The sequence below is a fragment of the Gorilla gorilla genome, chromosome 9 (genome assembly GCF_029281585.2).
Source record: "Gorilla gorilla gorilla isolate KB3781 chromosome 9, NHGRI_mGorGor1-v2.1_pri, whole genome shotgun sequence".
In the NCBI taxonomy this organism is placed as follows: Eukaryota; Metazoa; Chordata; class Mammalia; order Primates; family Hominidae; genus Gorilla; species Gorilla gorilla.
In genome coordinates, this window is record NC_073233.2 from 121,976,400 (window position 1) to 121,992,244 (window position 15,845).

Genomic DNA, 15,845 nt, shown 5'->3' on the forward strand with positions numbered 1-15,845 from the left:
CCTTCACCCTCAGTTCCCCTATTAAGGATTCTGAGTCCCCATGCACTCCTGTCCTCTGGCTCCTTCCTTCCTCTCCGCTCGGCCGGTGAGAGGCGGCCGCCGGCGCCCCAGCAGCAGCTAGATGTCAGGCGAAGCCCGGAGCGCGGAGCGCGGGTAAGGGAGGGGAAGGGAGGGGAGGGGAAAGGAGGGGTGGGGCGGGGAGCGCGCGCGGGCTCGGCCAGTGCGGGGTGGTAGGCGGGCTGAGCCCGGGGACGGCGCGGGAGGGGGGAGGGAAGGGGGGCAGCTGTGGGCAGGGAGCCGGGCTCGGCCGCCAGCACTAAAGATGGAGAGGCGCCGGGGCCTTGCAGGGGAGGGGGCTCGGCGTTGACGTGGGACGCGGCGGAGGCGCAGCAGCCGGTGGTGATTTGCTAACCTCGCAGCAGAGAGGAGTTGAGGGCGATGAGAGCGGGTACTGCGAACTGCCGGGCGATGCTGTCGCTGCCGCCGTGATACGGAGAGCAACAGTTCCCCAGCAACACCCCTCCCCGACACAGGCACACACCCCCCGACAGGCACGCACACCCACCCCACAGTGCCCGGCTCGGCTGCGGTGAGTGAGGGGCCGGGAAGAGGCGCACCGCCCAGCGAGCGCCGCGCGCCGGGGCTCCCCGGGGCTGGAGAGGTCTGGGGGGCGCGCGCTCGCTTCGGCCACTCGGCCGCTGGGCTTGTGCCTTTTTTATTTGGCGTGTTCCCTTCCTGCCGCTGCAGCCGTCGCCGCCACCGGTTGGGGGTCGGCTAGAAGGGGGAGCCCCGGCTGTCAGCCTGGGCGCAGCTGCCTCCCCAGCCCTTCCTCTCCAGGGCACGGTCGGGGTGAGAGGTGGGGGGCGTAGCGGTGTGCGGGGGCTGAGGGCGTGAGCAGAGGGGTCGGGGATCCGGAGGCTTTGTACCGCCAGGGGCTGGCGGAGGAACAGAGCCCGTGGGTGCTCTTATGTATGCGGACCGGTGCGCGGGCGCGAGATAAGGTTGTGGTTTATTTATTTGTGTGTTTATTCGCCGGCCGGCTGGGAAGCTAGAATCGGAGGAGCTGACGAGTAGATCTGGGGGCGGAGGGGAGCAGGACTGGGACTGCTTACGTTTTGTTTCTCTTTGAAAAAACGTGGTGGGCTTTTTCTTGATTGGACTTGATCCTCCCCGCTTTTGCAGGGGAGGGAGGGAAGCTCCAGAGGGTCTCCAGCGCTGCGGGCCCTCCTCGGCTCTCGGCGGGACCGGCGGTGACACCGGAGCTCGCCGTGCGCTCCCGGCCGCTCTCGGTGGGTGCCGGTCTCTGCACCTGATGCGTTCGGGATGCCTTTCCCACCCTGGCGCGCCCGCCGCTAGCTCGCACAGCGCCTCGCACACTCCCGCACGCGCTTCAAATGCGCACAGTCCCGCCGGCCCGCGGACCCACCCGGACGCACGGAGCGCTCCGCACCGACTCGCTCGCCGCCTCCCCGAGACGCTCGCACCGTGCTTGGGCCGGGCGCGCCGGCCGCTGGCGCCGCTGGCCAGAAGCCTGGGACCCAGCCGGTCGCTCCCGGGGGGTCACGGCCCTGGGTCGGAGAGGGAGGGCGGGCAGACCCCTTCTCGCCTTTCCTCCCACAACTCGCTGCGGGGCTTTTGTGCTTCCCCTTCGCCGCGGGGCGGGTCCGCCTCCCCTGCCGCTCTCGCCGCGGAGTCCAGCCCGCCTGGACTGTCGCCGTTCCTCCCCGTCTCTTTCGCTTTCCCTCGTCCCTAGCTCAGCTCTCCTTCTTTCAGGAGTCTAGCTCCTCGGGAAAAGTTGCTTCCCCAAGTTTGCTGAAGTCGTCTCCAAGTCTCGGTGGGGGTCGCTGGGAACTGGGGGCGTGTGAGAGCGCGGTCGATCCCCGGAGCTCGGGGGGGTTATCGCCGGCTCTTCCCCGCGCCGCCCGGCAGGACGCTGCAGCCAGCGCCAGCCGGATCGCGGGCGCCGAGCGGCCGGTGGGGGAGAAGGCTGCCCGTGGGCGCCCAGATTTCCCTCAGGACCCAAAAGGCTTGTTTCAGGGCGCCAAGCTTCCATTCTTTTGGCTGTTCCCTCCTAGTTCTCAGAAACCCCGATGTCTGCGGGAAAGCACGCGGTGGCTCGGCTCGGCTGAATGGTCATCCCACCCTTGACGGCCTCCGTCCCCACCCCGGGGCGGGCAGCAAAAGTGTCTTGACCAGCCGTCCTGTGAATCCTTTCTGCGTGAGCTTGGTGGCTCCTGAACTGATAGAGCTCCTTCTGGGGGTGGAGGCAAGCAAGCAGTGTTCGAAGAGTGAGGGAGAGACCTTGCTGTTTCTTGCTCTCAGTGCATTCACTGCAATATTGGTCGCTGTAAGACAGACACGGGGAGGGTCCTGGGCCTGCGCGGTCTTTCTAACACTCCTTTAAGCGAGGTTTGGAGTCTAGGAGCCCTCTTATTGATCCCGAACAGGCTCTGGGAGAGGCCTTTGTTTCCTAGCCCTGTCTTCCCTTCGTACTGGTTGTAACTCACAGCACAGATGCTGGTGCCAATATCACTTCCAGCGCCTCTGAGCCATGTCCAGCATCCCTTGCTGCCCCTGGTCACAGGACTTGCAGACTCCTTGGAGCCTGTGGGACACACGTGGAGTTCACACACCCAGCCCAGCATGAGCACTCCTGGCTGTAGGGGACCATATTTAACTATGGTCTCTCTCCATACCTTAATGACCCATCCTTCTTCGTTTTTTAGATCCTCCTGTCCACCGGGCAGTTGTGGGCAGGAGGGTAGGTACGACACCTTATGTAAGTGTGTGTGTGTAAACACACACACACTTTTTTTTTTCTGAGACGGAGTTTTGCTCCTGTTGCCCAGGCTGGAGTGCAGTGGCGCAATCTCGGCTCACGGCAACCTCCGCCTCCCGGTTTCAAGTGATTCTCCTGCCTCAGCCTCCCGAGTAGCTGGGATTACAGGCGGGTGCCACCGCGCCTGGCTAATTTTGTATTTTTTGTAGAGACGGGGCTTCTCCATGTTGGTCAGGCTGGTCTCGAACTCCCGACCTCAGGTGATCCGCCTGCCTGGGCCTCCCAAAGTGCTGGGATTAGAGGCGTGAGCCACCGCGCCCTGCCCCACACACTCTTTCTGTCTGTCTCTGGCTGGTGTACATACACACAGTTCAGATTTTATATTACACATACAATAACTTTGAGGCTTCCATGGGTAGAAATGACCCAAGTTAGTGTGTGGGTTGTGTGTGTGTTCCTGTTAGTACCTAGGGATGGGGACAGGGCTTGGGTCTGCCAGTGCTTTGCAGCCCTGAGAACAGTAGAAGGCCAGAGGCCAAGGCTAATGGTGAGAGGATAGCCTTTGCGGAGGAGAGCCCAGTGTCCATAGATTTCTGTGGCCATGGCTACAGGCTCCTGGCCTCCAATGAGTTTGACTCTGCTTCTGGGGCTCCTGTAGTGAGGCAGAGTTTGGAAAAACTGTTTTAAAGATAAGGTTTGACATCCAGGGGGCTGGCGTGAAGCTGACAAGGAAGGGGCTAAAGTCTTGCTAATTTTAAGTAAGTGCACTTCGTCATAATGAATGTTGGCCTTGCCTAGGGAGCCCCTACTCTCAGACACAGAGAAAGCTGAGGACTTATAGGACTTCACTACAATTTTCATTTCACTTCATCTAACAGATGTCATAGAGTAGTGAATTAGGCATCTGCTGTGGCAGAACCTTCTTTTTACTCTCAGCATCCCTGGCTTGAAAGGCAGATTTGTAGATTTCTAGGAAGCTACTTCAATTAAAATCTCTAAGATCCTTTTGCTAAGGGCTTGGCAACAGGGAGGAGGGGGCATGTTGTAGTGGTTGAATTCTTACTTTTAGGGACACTGATGAATTTGTCTTTTGTTCTCTCATCTCTTTTGCTTCTTCCCCTCTTCTTTCTCCTAGCCTCCTCTATTGGCCCAGGAAGCCCACCCAGCCCCGCCACGCAGAGCCCAGAAGGAAAGAAAGCCTCATGCCTGAGCCGAGGGGAGCACCATGGATCTGACAAAAATGGGCATGATCCAGCTGCAGAACCCTAGCCACCCCACGGGGCTGCTGTGCAAGGCCAACCAGATGCGGCTGGCCGGGACTTTGTGCGATGTGGTCATCATGGTGGACAGCCAGGAGTTCCACGCCCACCGGACGGTGCTGGCCTGCACCAGCAAGATGTTTGAGATCCTCTTCCACCGCAATAGTCAACACTATACTTTGGACTTCCTCTCGCCAAAGACCTTCCAGCAGATTCTGGAGTATGCATATACAGCCACGCTGCAAGCCAAGGCGGAGGACCTGGATGACCTGCTGTATGCGGCCGAGATCCTGGAGATCGAGTACCTGGAGGAGCAGTGCCTGAAGATCCTGGAGACCATCCAGGCCTCAGATGACAATGACACGGAGGCCACCATGGCTGATGGCGGGGCCGAGGAAGAAGAGGACCGCAAGGCTCGGTACCTCAAGAACATCTTCATCTCGAAGCATTCCAGCGAGGAAAGTGGGTATGCCAGTGTGGCTGGACAGAGCCTCCCTGGGCCCATGGTGGACCAGAGCCCTTCAGTCTCCACTTCATTTGGTCTTTCAGCCATGAGTCCCACCAAGGCTGCGGTGGACAGTTTGATGACCATAGGACAGTCTCTCCTGCAGGGAACTCTTCAGCCACCTGCAGGGCCCGAGGAGCCAACTCTGGCTGGGGGTGGGCGGCACCCTGGGGTGGCTGAGGTGAAGACGGAGATGATGCAGGTGGATGAGGTGCCCAGCCAGGACAGCCCTGGGGCAGCCGAGTCCAGCATCTCAGGAGGGATGGGGGACAAGGTTGAGGAAAGAGGCAAAGAGGGGCCTGGGACCCCGACTCGAAGCAGCGTCATCACCAGTGCTAGGGAGCTACACTATGGGCGAGAGGAGAGTGCCGAGCAGCTGCCACCCCCAGCTGAGGCTGGCCAGGCCCCCACTGGCCGACCTGAGCACCCAGCACCCCTGCCTGAGAAGCATCTGGGCATCTACTCCGTGTTGCCCAACCACAAGGCTGATGCTGTATTGAGCATGCCGTCTTCCGTGACCTCTGGCCTCCACGTGCAGCCTGCCCTGGCTGTCTCCATGGACTTCAGCACCTATGGGGGGCTGCTGCCCCAGGGCTTCATCCAGAGGGAGCTGTTCAGCAAGCTGGGGGAGCTGGCTGTGGGCATGAAGTCAGAGAGCCGGACCATCGGGGAGCAGTGCAGCGTGTGTGGGGTCGAGCTTCCTGATAACGAGGCTGTGGAGCAGCACAGGTAGGCCCCGCTCCAGCCCCGCACCTGATGTAGGACTTGAGGCCCTCACACTCCTCCTTCACACCCTGGCTGCTCCCAAGTTAGGGGCCTGGCTCCCCTGTCTTGGCAATTTGTGAAAAAACCAGAACACTTCTTCTAAAGTTCTGGGGGGGAGGGGAGCAGATTTTTTAGAGTGTAGTGAGGGGGCCTAGGATCTTTCCAAAAAGCACCAGGGGACACTCATGGGCGCAGCTTCTTAATAGGCCCTTCCCTTTGTTTTTTGCTTTTGGGCCCCTGTTTGTTTTTTCTGCTGTTTGGTCTGTTCTCCTTTGCTTGGAGTGACTGATAAAATGGAGAGAAGGAGAAAAGGAGTGGGATGAGGGTCTCTTGTGCCCTGCATCTGACCATGTTACTAGGTTTCAGGTCCTCGGGTTCCCATGCAGTGGTCCCTGTGAAGACAGGCTGTCCCTTTCTGCAGCTTGGGAGAATGGGAGGGGCTGGAGGCTGCTTAAGCCACAAGAGCAGCTGCAGGTTCCAAACCTTATTCCTGGTGAAAGTTAATCTCCTTGCTCTGTCTCCCTTCTCATTCTCTGATCCTGCACATGCATTTAGGGGGAATTGATTTAAATGCAAGGGGAAAGGATGGGTATAAGAGTCTTGGTCTTGCAGCCTGTGAAGTCTCATTCTTATCCCATCTCTGCTCACACTGAATTAAATGTCGCTTCAGGCTAGCATTGGCTTCCCTCCGGCTTCCGTTTCCTTCTCTATGAAATAACCATTCATTGAGCTCTTATGACATGTTTGGTTCAGTGCTAAGCACTTTCCATGAGTTGCATTTTCATTACAACAGCCCTTTGAGATAGGTAATGTCCTTCTTTTTTTTTTTGGATGTGAAGTTTCACTCTCCTTGCCCAGGCTGGAGTGCAATGGTGTGAACTCTGCTCACCGCAACCTCTGCATCCCGGGTTAAAGTGATTCTCCTGCCTCAGCCTCCCGAGTAGCTCGGATTACAGGCATGCACCACCATACCCGGCTAATTTTGAATTTTTAGTAGAGACGGAGTTTCACCATGTTGGTCAGGCTGGTCTCGAACTCCCGACCTCAGGTGATCGGCCTGCTTCGGCCTCCCAAAGTGCTGGATTACAGGTATGAGCCACCGTGTCCAGCTGGTAATGTCCTTCTTTTACATGGAACAATACTAAGGCTCAGATGTCAAGTCTCTTTTCCAGGGTCACATAGATAGTAAGAGGCAGAGCTGGATTCAAATTTAGGTCCTTACCCCCTGGTACTTTGCTGCCTCTTGGAGTCACTTAGACTTGAAGAGGATCATGTCTATGGAACAGAGGGTTTTGAAGATTGCTTATTGGAAGTGGAGTAAATAACAGAGGGGATCAGTAGCGAGTTTGTTTTTTTTTCCTTGCTTCTGTCATAAACCATGTGCCCATCATTTTACCCTCTAGTTTCTGGGTCAGATGAATGGAGTCAAGAAATCCAGCTTTCTGTTGTCACTGACGACAGCATTTTGCTGCACACCCTGTGGTCTGCTGTTTTGCTGATCTTGGGTGGATTCTCCACTTCCTCCCCCTTCACCCCCATTCCCCTGTTGCTCGTTCAGGTATGGGGGATGTGAGTGAGAGGGGTTGGGGTGGGGATATCTGGAAGTTGATCTCATCACCCCTAGCCGGAATCTGCTCTGACCCTGCCTCCTCGACAGCTCAGAGGCTTACCTTGTGGAAAGTGCGGCAGAGCTAAACGTAGCCGACTTTTTCCAGTGGGTGCGAAAAATAACCGCCACTAAGGTGTGTCTTCTTGATGCCTGTACCGCTCAGAAATAGACTGAGGTTGTGTTTGTTTTTGCTCAAACTTTCCTAAAGAGGAAACCCGCTCCCCAAAGTTGACCAGATAGATGTATCATCTTTCCGGATGTGAATTATTTCGGCTGTGTGCTATGAGAACTGGGTATGGTGGGAAGTAATTGTTTTTCTGGCTCTCATCAGGTCCTGGTTCCTGGTTGCTTTTCTTTACCCGAGAGGGCCACAAAAGATACCACTCTCTTGAGAGTTCCAAGTTCCCCTTCAGCAAGACCCTCATTCCTCTGGGGAGAGAGGGAAGGTTGGCCATGTTATATTCGAAAGAGCCTGGGTATTGGAATTGGCCATATTTAGTGGTGAGAGCCTGTGATACTTATTTAACCTTTCTGGGCCTTGTTTCACTCACTACTTTTTTTTTTTTTTTTTTTTTTTTTTGAGACGGAGTCTCGCTCTGTCACCGGGCTGGAGTGCAGTGGCGTGATCTCAGCTCACTGCAGTCTCCACCTCCTGGGTTCAAGCGATTCTCCTGCCTCAGCCTCCTGAGTAGCTGGGACTACAGGCGCCTGTCACCCCGCCCAGCTAATTTTTTGTATTTTTAGTAGAGACAGGGTTTCACCATGTTGGCCAGAATGGTCTCGATCTCTTGACCTTGCGATCCACCCACCTCGGCCTCCCAAAGTGCTGGGATTACAGCTGTGAGCCACCCCGCCCGGCCTTCACTCACTTCTTAAAATGGAGATGGTCAACAGGGTTGGTGCTGAATTAATGAAGTGAGATCCAGAAATCACTAGAGCTGTGATGGGCACATAGTCACCGCAGCGGTGAAGAACTGACCATCTGTCCCTTGTGTTGTTTAGGCCTCATCTCTGCATGGTCCTCATTGGCTCTGAGTTCTAGTGTGTTGTGTCCACAGTGCTACCCTCCATGGGGGTTGTGTTGACTGTGAGGTGGTGCAGAGAATGTCCCTGTCCTTGTGAGCATGTGACAGCAAGACACTGGCCCTGGAATCCTCCGTGTCACATGTGGGCTGCTGACAGGAAGAATGTGCTTTTGTTGTTGTTGTTGTTGTTGAGGCAGCGTCTTACTCTGTCGCCCAGGCTGGAGTGCAGTGGCATGATCTTGGCTCACTGCAACCTCTACTTCCCGGGTTCAAGTGATTCTCCTGCCTCAGCCTCCTGAGCAGCTGGGACTACAGATGTGTACCGCCATGCCCGACTAATTTTTGTCTTTTTAGTAGAGATGGGGTTTCACCATGTTGGTCAGGCTGGCCTGGAACTCCTGGCCTTAAGTGATCCACCTGCCTCGGCCTCCCATAGTGCTGGGATTACAGGTGCGTGCCACCCTGCTGGGCCGAGAATGTGCTTTTGACTGAGGGTGGAAAGTCAGCAGCTGCAGCCCAAGAAGTTAGAGCCAGGGGCAGTGCCTTTGATGGGAAGCTTGGGGGTCTAAAGAAATCAGAAAGGGGAGAAAATAATCCTGCGTGTGCTCAGCCCTCACTCAGATCAACAGCCCCTCGGGTCCCAGCTAGATGTACTTTGTAGAAGGCTTTTTTTCTCCCCCTCACCCTCAAAACTCCAGGATTAATGTGCTATTCCCTTTTTTCTACTGTTCTCTGTCTCCCCCCAACCCATCAGCAGTCTGAGAAATGCTGTGGTGGAAAAAAAAAACAACAGCCCTATAACCAGTACAAACAAAAAGCCAAGACAAAAAAAAAAAAATCAGAAGGGGAGATTTTGAGGCCAGGAAGCCGTGGCATTCACTGGAAATATATCAGTGATAAAATAACAGGCTACAGGGTTTATTTTATTTTATTTTTAAGTCAATAGGCCTGAGTGTTGGTAAAGACTAGATACCCAGCAATCCTTCTTGCATTTCTTCTTGGGGTGGGGGGCAGAAGGGAATGGAGAGGAAATGAAGGTGGATTGCTGGTAAGTGAGGCAGGAAGGCAGGGAGTTTATTATGGAATGTCATCGGTAAGTTTCCCCATGATTTGATCCCAAGCTGGTGTGGAGTGAAGGGTAACCTGTTGGCTCAACAGATAGTGAGAATCAAACTTAGTGGAGTTGTAGATCCCGTTTCCTACAGCGGACAGCAAGATGTACAAGCCGTCCACTGCAGGAATGACGTGCTGTAAAAGGGATGCAGTGTCAAGTGTAGTCATGGATGGGTGGGAAGACCAGACAAAGGCACCACACAGGTAAATCCAATGGGACTGACTTACCTAAATGAACCAGAAGAAAGTCAGAACAGTGGGAAGATCTAATAGATAAGCAGTATTCTGCAGGCAGATGAAGGAGCAAGCTTTGGGCCCCCAAATCTTCACCAGTGCATCCACATTACAGAGGATAATGCCTGAGGGAGGGGAAGATCATCTCAGGATTCTGGAACACTGGGCCCTCCCTTTCTTATTCCAAAAGGCTGGAGAAGTTCTGCATGTAGTCTTCTCTGGAAATGGTCTAGGAACCAGCTCATCCAGGCCAGGTGCACCTGATCATTCTCAGAGTTACGTACATATGCGATAAGATTGCAGGGAACAGTATAGTTGACTTAAGTGTGAACATAGTTCTCATTTATAGTCCCTAGTCTCCCATGGCTCATACAGCTTGGTCTTTATGTGTTTCTGAATTTAGTGCTGCAGAGGCACAATGGGGTCTGGTTTCTGGATCTTATACAGACAAGCACTTAGGTCAGCTGCAGTGGATGTCCTGCACAGACACCGTCGCAAGTCTTGCCTGGTTCCTTTTTTTTTTTTTTTTTTTGAGTTGGAATCTCGCTCTGTCTCCCAGGCTGGAGTGCAGTGGTGCGATCTCAGCTCACTGCAAGCTCTGCCTCCCAAGTTCACGCCATTCTCCTGCCTCAGCCTCCCGAGTAGCTGGGACTACAGGCACCCGCCACCACGCCCAGCTAATTTTTTGTATTTTTAGTAGAGACGGGATTTCACCGTGTTAGCCAGTATGGTCTCGATCTCCTGAACTCGTGATCCGCCTGCCTCGGCCTCCCAAAGTGCGGGGATTACAGGTGTGAGCCACCGCGCCCGGCCTCTTGCCTGGTTCTTGAAGGGATTCTCAGGAACCACAGGGAGTGTCTGAGCCAGCTTTCTGGATCCGTGTGTACAGCCCTTCCCAGAGGCTTTGTGGAGCCAGCTGTACGGTGCATGAGCTTTGTGGCTAAGATATCAGAGTTCTGCCTGGCCCTTGGCCTTGGTCTCTCTCAGATGGTCAGCTGCTCTGTTTTTAGTGGTTGATCATGTAGAAGGCCAACAGGTGTTGACCTTGGTTTAGGCTACTTTTGGGATTTTTGAGGTTTCCTGAGACTCTTGGTTTTCTTTCATCATCCCGTCCAGAACCTCTGATGTCAAACTAAATTCTGTTTGGAAAAGGGTATGCTGTAGAATAATGATAGCCACAGCAATAATATTAATAATACCTTTTATCGGTTGCAGCGTTTTCTTCTTTGCAAAGCACCTCTAATGACTTTATCTCTCTTGCCCTCACAGCCTTCCTTGAGGGGGTACAGGTCCATAATCCCGTATCTGTGATAATGAAGTCTGAAAAGCTCTGAAAACTAAAAGGTTTGCAGTAAACTCGTTTAGTGGCAAAACCTGATCTGAACTGATGTGAGGCTATATTTATCCTGCTTAGTTTGAATATTCATATGTTTTGCTGCAAAAATATTAATGTGTTTGATTACAGAGTGCTGCCCTAGACTCTGCTGGGGCTGTTATACACGATAGGTGTCAGAGTACCTTTCTAAAGTCTGAACAGTTTTGGTCGTTGAAGCACCTGAAGGTTTTGGATAAGGGATTATGAACGATTATCATTCTCTATTGACAAATGAGGAAAATGAGATTTGGAGCAAGTAAGTGACTTCCCATGGTCACACAGCTATAAATGGGTAGAACCAGGCACTCAGCTTGCCTTCTAATTCACAGTCCTGGGTGCTCTGCACCAGGCCATATAAGAACATGGGCATTGCTCTTCTGGGTCAAATCCATCTGACCTAGTCTTTGGTTGCCATCACCATGCCTAAGATACCACCATTGGAGGCTACAGCCATCTTCCTTGACGTCAATCCTAAAGGTCAGGTGTATACCAGCTTCTCTTAGTAGCTATTTATGGCTGCCTTGTCATTCACAGATTTGCCAAAATCCTTTTTGAATCCATTTCCATTTCCAGGAAGTATCCTTTTTAGGGGTGATGAATGACAAGTTTATAATCTCCTGGGCTCCTGGAAATCTGGTCTTTTGGAGAGAGGTTGTTGGTTGTGAAGATAGGAAGATGGCAGAAGGCTTTGTAGTGGTGAGGCCAGGTCTAGACCCAGCTCTGCGTTTTTCAGCTCTGTCACCATTGACATCGTTTTTCTCATCGGGAGCCTTAACTTCTTCATTTTTAAAACTAGGCACTTCAGTGAGCTCTTTCTGGATTGTTGCACTCTTTAAAAAATTCTTTTATTCTTTGTGTACCCACTTATATCTTCATGAAGTCCTTTTGGTTAATTGAATTTTGCTGTTTTGGAATCTGGATTGGCAGTTCAGCCAGCTAAGTAGGGGGTCAGTTTGATTTGATTCTGTGTGTTCTGACTTTTTTTTTTTTTTTTTTTTTTAAATACTTTAACCTGCTTAGGGTTACTGAGCCATCTGGGATCTAGACTGAACTCTTGGAACTTTTGAAGATGATTTCCTTTATTTTATTTTCAATGGAGGAAAGTTGCCCACTCTTTCATCTCAGTGAGAAGTCCCATTTTAATTTGCCGTCACTATTGGATGGAGCCGCTAATTGCTGGGAGGGAGAAAGCTATAGTTTAGCAACACGTTTTCCTCCTGCTCGTTCTAGGAAAACTATTATGAATCTTTAAAATAGTGATTATCCTAAACTGTTAAAATCAAATTCTATTCACAGCTCTTTGATTTCTTGCTAATTCAGGAGAGAAACTTTTCCAATCACTTTAATTTTTTTTTATTAATTTAAAGCAAGCCCTGCTGAAAGCCCAAGTATATATGACTTAGAGTCTTACTAAATGAATACAGGTGTGCCTCAGTTTGTCCATTGGAGGGTTTCTGAATTTTCCATAACTAAAGATTTTCTATTCTGTTTTGGCTGGGTGTGTGGGGTGAAAGCTCTTACTCTCTGGCAGTTATTTAAGTAGTAAGAAATTTGCTACAACTCTTCCCCACCCCCACGTTTTACAGATAGGAAATGAGCACTTTGACTGTCCAGGTCAGACTTCTGATTTTGCTACTTACTAACTGTGACAGTGGTTGTGTTACTTAACTTCTCTGTGCCTGTTTGCTCATTTGTGAAACAGAAATAATAGTAGTACCTACTTCATTGGGTTGTTATAAGGATTCATCAGAAAATATTTATCCTGTGTGAGGAACGGTGGCACAAAGTAAGTGCTCCATAAGTGTTTGCTAGGGTATTTTTCTTGTCATTGTGTGAAGTAGGTCATGCTAGCCATGCAGGGTGAAGAATGTGTTCATGTTGGTCCAGATCCTGCTTTCTCCCTGAGACCGTTCTTCTACATAGGCGTCGATCCGTACAGTGCTGTAAAACTGCTGCCTCGGGCACCTCATGTTTGGGGCTGAGACATTGCTTCTGCGTCTTCCCCAGAAGCTGATCTCTTGTACTGTGGTGGCCAGGGTACTCTTTGTCCCATTGACCTGAGGCCTGGTGAGTCATTCCAGTTCTCGTTTAAATTTAGCCGGGCAGCGCTCCACTGCCATCGGGTCCAAATGCCGGGGAGGCTCACTGATGCGGTGTCCTGTTGCCTGTGCACGTGGCCAGGCGTGCACATCACTGTGCTTATGAGAGAGATGAAGAGCACAGATACCACCTTACTGTTGGGGGTCCTGGGGCTGGGCTTGTGGGTGTTGGGGGTTCCAGAGCTCCTTCCCTTTCCTGCCTGTCAGTGCAGGATGCTTCTAAAATGTGGACTCAGCAGACATTGTTTTGAGTGCTTGCTACATGTCAGATTCTGTGCTAAGTGCACTCACAGCCAGCATCTCTGTAAGCCCTCTAGCTGTCCTGTAAGGTGGGTATCAGTTTCACATTCTCAGATGGGCCCAAGAGGTTAGTGGACTTTTCTCTAGTAAAGAGTTGTACAGGCCGGGCGCAGTGGCTCACGCCTGTAATCCCAGCACTTTGGGAGGCCGAGGCGGGCGGATCACGAGGTCAGGAGATCGAGACCATCCTGGCTAACACAGTGAAACCCCGTCTCTACTAAAAATACAAAAAATTAGCCGGGCGTGGTGGGGGGCACCTGTAGTCCCAGCTACTCGGGAGGCTGAGGCAGGAGAATGGCGTGAACCTGGGATGCGGAGCTTGCAGTGAGCCGAGATCATGCCACTACACTCCAGCCTGGGCAAAGGAGTGAGACTGTCTCAAAAAAAAAAAAAAAAAAAAAAAGAGTTGTACCAGGATTTGTGTTCAGGTCTTCTGTCTCCGTGCTCTCTGCAGCTGGGTGACCAGGGGGCTCATGGCTTCACCAGCTCTGGCCTCCTCAGTTCCTCTGGTGGCTTCTTGCGAGGAGAAAGGTTACTGCAGAGGGTTCAGCTCTTTGGGGGCCCAGGCCGCATGGATCCAAGGACTACTACGTCATCTCTTACCAACACAGAGAGATCAGCTTCTAGTGATAGAGGCCTTTTATGCTGACTTGAAAAACAGAAAAAGAGAGAAAAAAGAAACCCATTTACAAAAATAAAAATCCCATGCTGTTAATTTCATGCCAGCATAATCAGAAATTCCCCTTTCTACTGTTTCCCCTTAAAAGCCCCGGTGTCCTTATTATGCTGGTGCAGTCTGGAAAAACTATGGTTGGGTTTTGCCTACGTGAGGCTTATCTCTGCAGCTGCAAGGAGGGGATCCGGTACTTTATTGTCAGCATGGAAACTTCGGCTAAATACTTAGAAAAACCTTAATTCTAAATTCCTAGCTCACTTTCAACTGTGTCCTCGGGACCTGATGTTCTTCAGTGTGAACAGATTGTGTTCAGCATTGCAGTAGAAAGGGTCCACGTTAGGTAAGAGAAAGGACTTCCTGAGACACTGGGGTGTCGCTGAGAAAGTTGTTAGAAGACTGTCACAGACATTTTGATGAAGGGGGGACATTCTGGGCCATTTGAAGTGGTTTTTAGAGTTCTTTCCTCTTTAGGGCCATTCGGTTCCCCCAGAAATAAGAAGAAAAGACATATACACGCACATAAACCACCACCACCAGGCTTGCTGAGAACAAGTCGAATGTGCCATCAAACCATCGTCTTAGTGGGAGATGGGGTGGGACTGCAGGGGCAGAAAGACTGACGTCTGATGGACTTGGGTTTGAATACTAGCGCTCCATGGTGAATTTGGGCACATGACTTCACCTCTGTGAAGCAGCAGTATCCTCTTCTGTGAAGCGAGGTTAGCCCCTACCTCTCAATGTGGTTTTTAAAGTATGTTAATGAGATCACTTGTAACCTAAAGCACACAGAGTGTGAGGCCACCTCCCTACTTCCCGCTTCTCTCATGACCCCAGCCTGACAAGGGAGCCGCTGAGCCCCCTGCCACCCTCACCCGGCGTTGTGCTCTAAGTGGATTAGCTCAGCGTTGTGATCTTAATGCCATTAGGCCTGTTGGCACGGCTCTCCTTGGCCATAGTGAGAAGCAGATGTGGCCGACCATAATGGCCCTTAGGGTGATCCATCGGGCCCACAGTGCTGGGGCAACCATTATTAGTGTTAATTTGGGGGAGCTTTTTATGGTAGCTGGGGGAAATGTGGAGGGATTGTTGGAAATTTATTTAAGCTGTTCAGCAGGTTAGGTGCTGCTGGGGTCTACTATGGCAAAACCCTCAGCTCCCCCCACCCATCTCTTCAAGGAACGTCCCTCCCCAACACCGAAGCCCAGGCCTGATTACTTCCAGAGCTGGAGAGACAACTTAGCAGGCTCTTGTTTCTTGCCGATGTACCTTATTAGTAGCACCTGGCATCATAACCCACTAATGGGAACCAGTGCTCTCCTCCTGCGTGGCCAGTGACAAGTAGCCCTGTCAGCCGGAGCTCGCCGTGCGAGGAAGTTCCTATTAGCTTTATGGTCAGGAGAACTTGTCCTGTTCAGGAAATGAATGTTGCCGCTAAAGGTCCGCGGCCCTGACCCTGGCGGCATAACCTGTGCGGGCCGGGGAGACCCTGTGCAGGATGCTTGGGATTTCAGCCCCTCTCTGGTTCTTGTCATATGTAAAGAGGGAATCATTGTGGTATGTTGCAGCCTTGAACTTTTGATTTATGCAGTGAGGGCCACTTAACCGTTTCCATGCCTGGACAGCTGTGCAGTGACAGAGCCGTGTTGTGAGCGTATGTGCCTAGGTACGTGTGTGTGTGGGGTGGTCAAGGGGAAGGAGAGACCCCCACGTGCTAGCAGGGGCTGTTGCTGGGAGCGAATGGATTTCATGGGAGGATTCCTTTTCTTTTTTCTTTTTCCTGCATTCTTGCAGCATCTAAATTTCCTGCGATTGTTGGCTGCAAAGTGGTAAGAAGCTGGAGAGCATTGTGTCTGGAATTGAACCTGGGTTCGAATTAATCTTCTGTCTCTTAGAGGCTGTGTGACCGTGGCAAGATTCCTCACCACTCACTTCCTCATCTGTGAGATGAAATTAATAATTTCTGATTCATACTGGTGGTAGAGCAGTGTTGTTAAGTAGGTGATGTATAGAGAATACATGGCCCAGCGTCCGGCCGGTGGTGTGGCCTCAGGTTGTATACTTGAAAGGATGTGTATACTTCAGTATTTTTTCCATTGTAAAATTAAG

At 52.0% G+C, this 15,845-nt stretch overlaps 1 protein-coding gene across 3 annotated transcripts in view; it reads left to right on the forward strand.

The window, feature by feature from the left end:
• Positions 1–261: 261 nt before the first annotated feature.
• The window catches only part of ZBTB16 (zinc finger and BTB domain containing 16), a 195,784-nt gene continuing 180,200 nt past the window's right edge, over positions 262–15,845 (forward strand). Inside the window, exons 1-2 of one of the 3 annotated variants that reach the window (XM_004052158.5) lie at positions 262–589; positions 3,915–5,272. In XM_004052158.5, coding sequence (XP_004052206.1) covers positions 4,005–5,272 — 1,268 coding nt within the window. In that variant the 5' untranslated portion in view covers positions 262–589; positions 3,915–4,004. Of the gene's footprint in view, positions 850–932; positions 1,290–3,914; positions 5,273–15,845 lie in introns of those variants that run through there. The other 2 variants (XM_055356567.2, XM_055356568.2) reach the window with 2 other exon arrangements.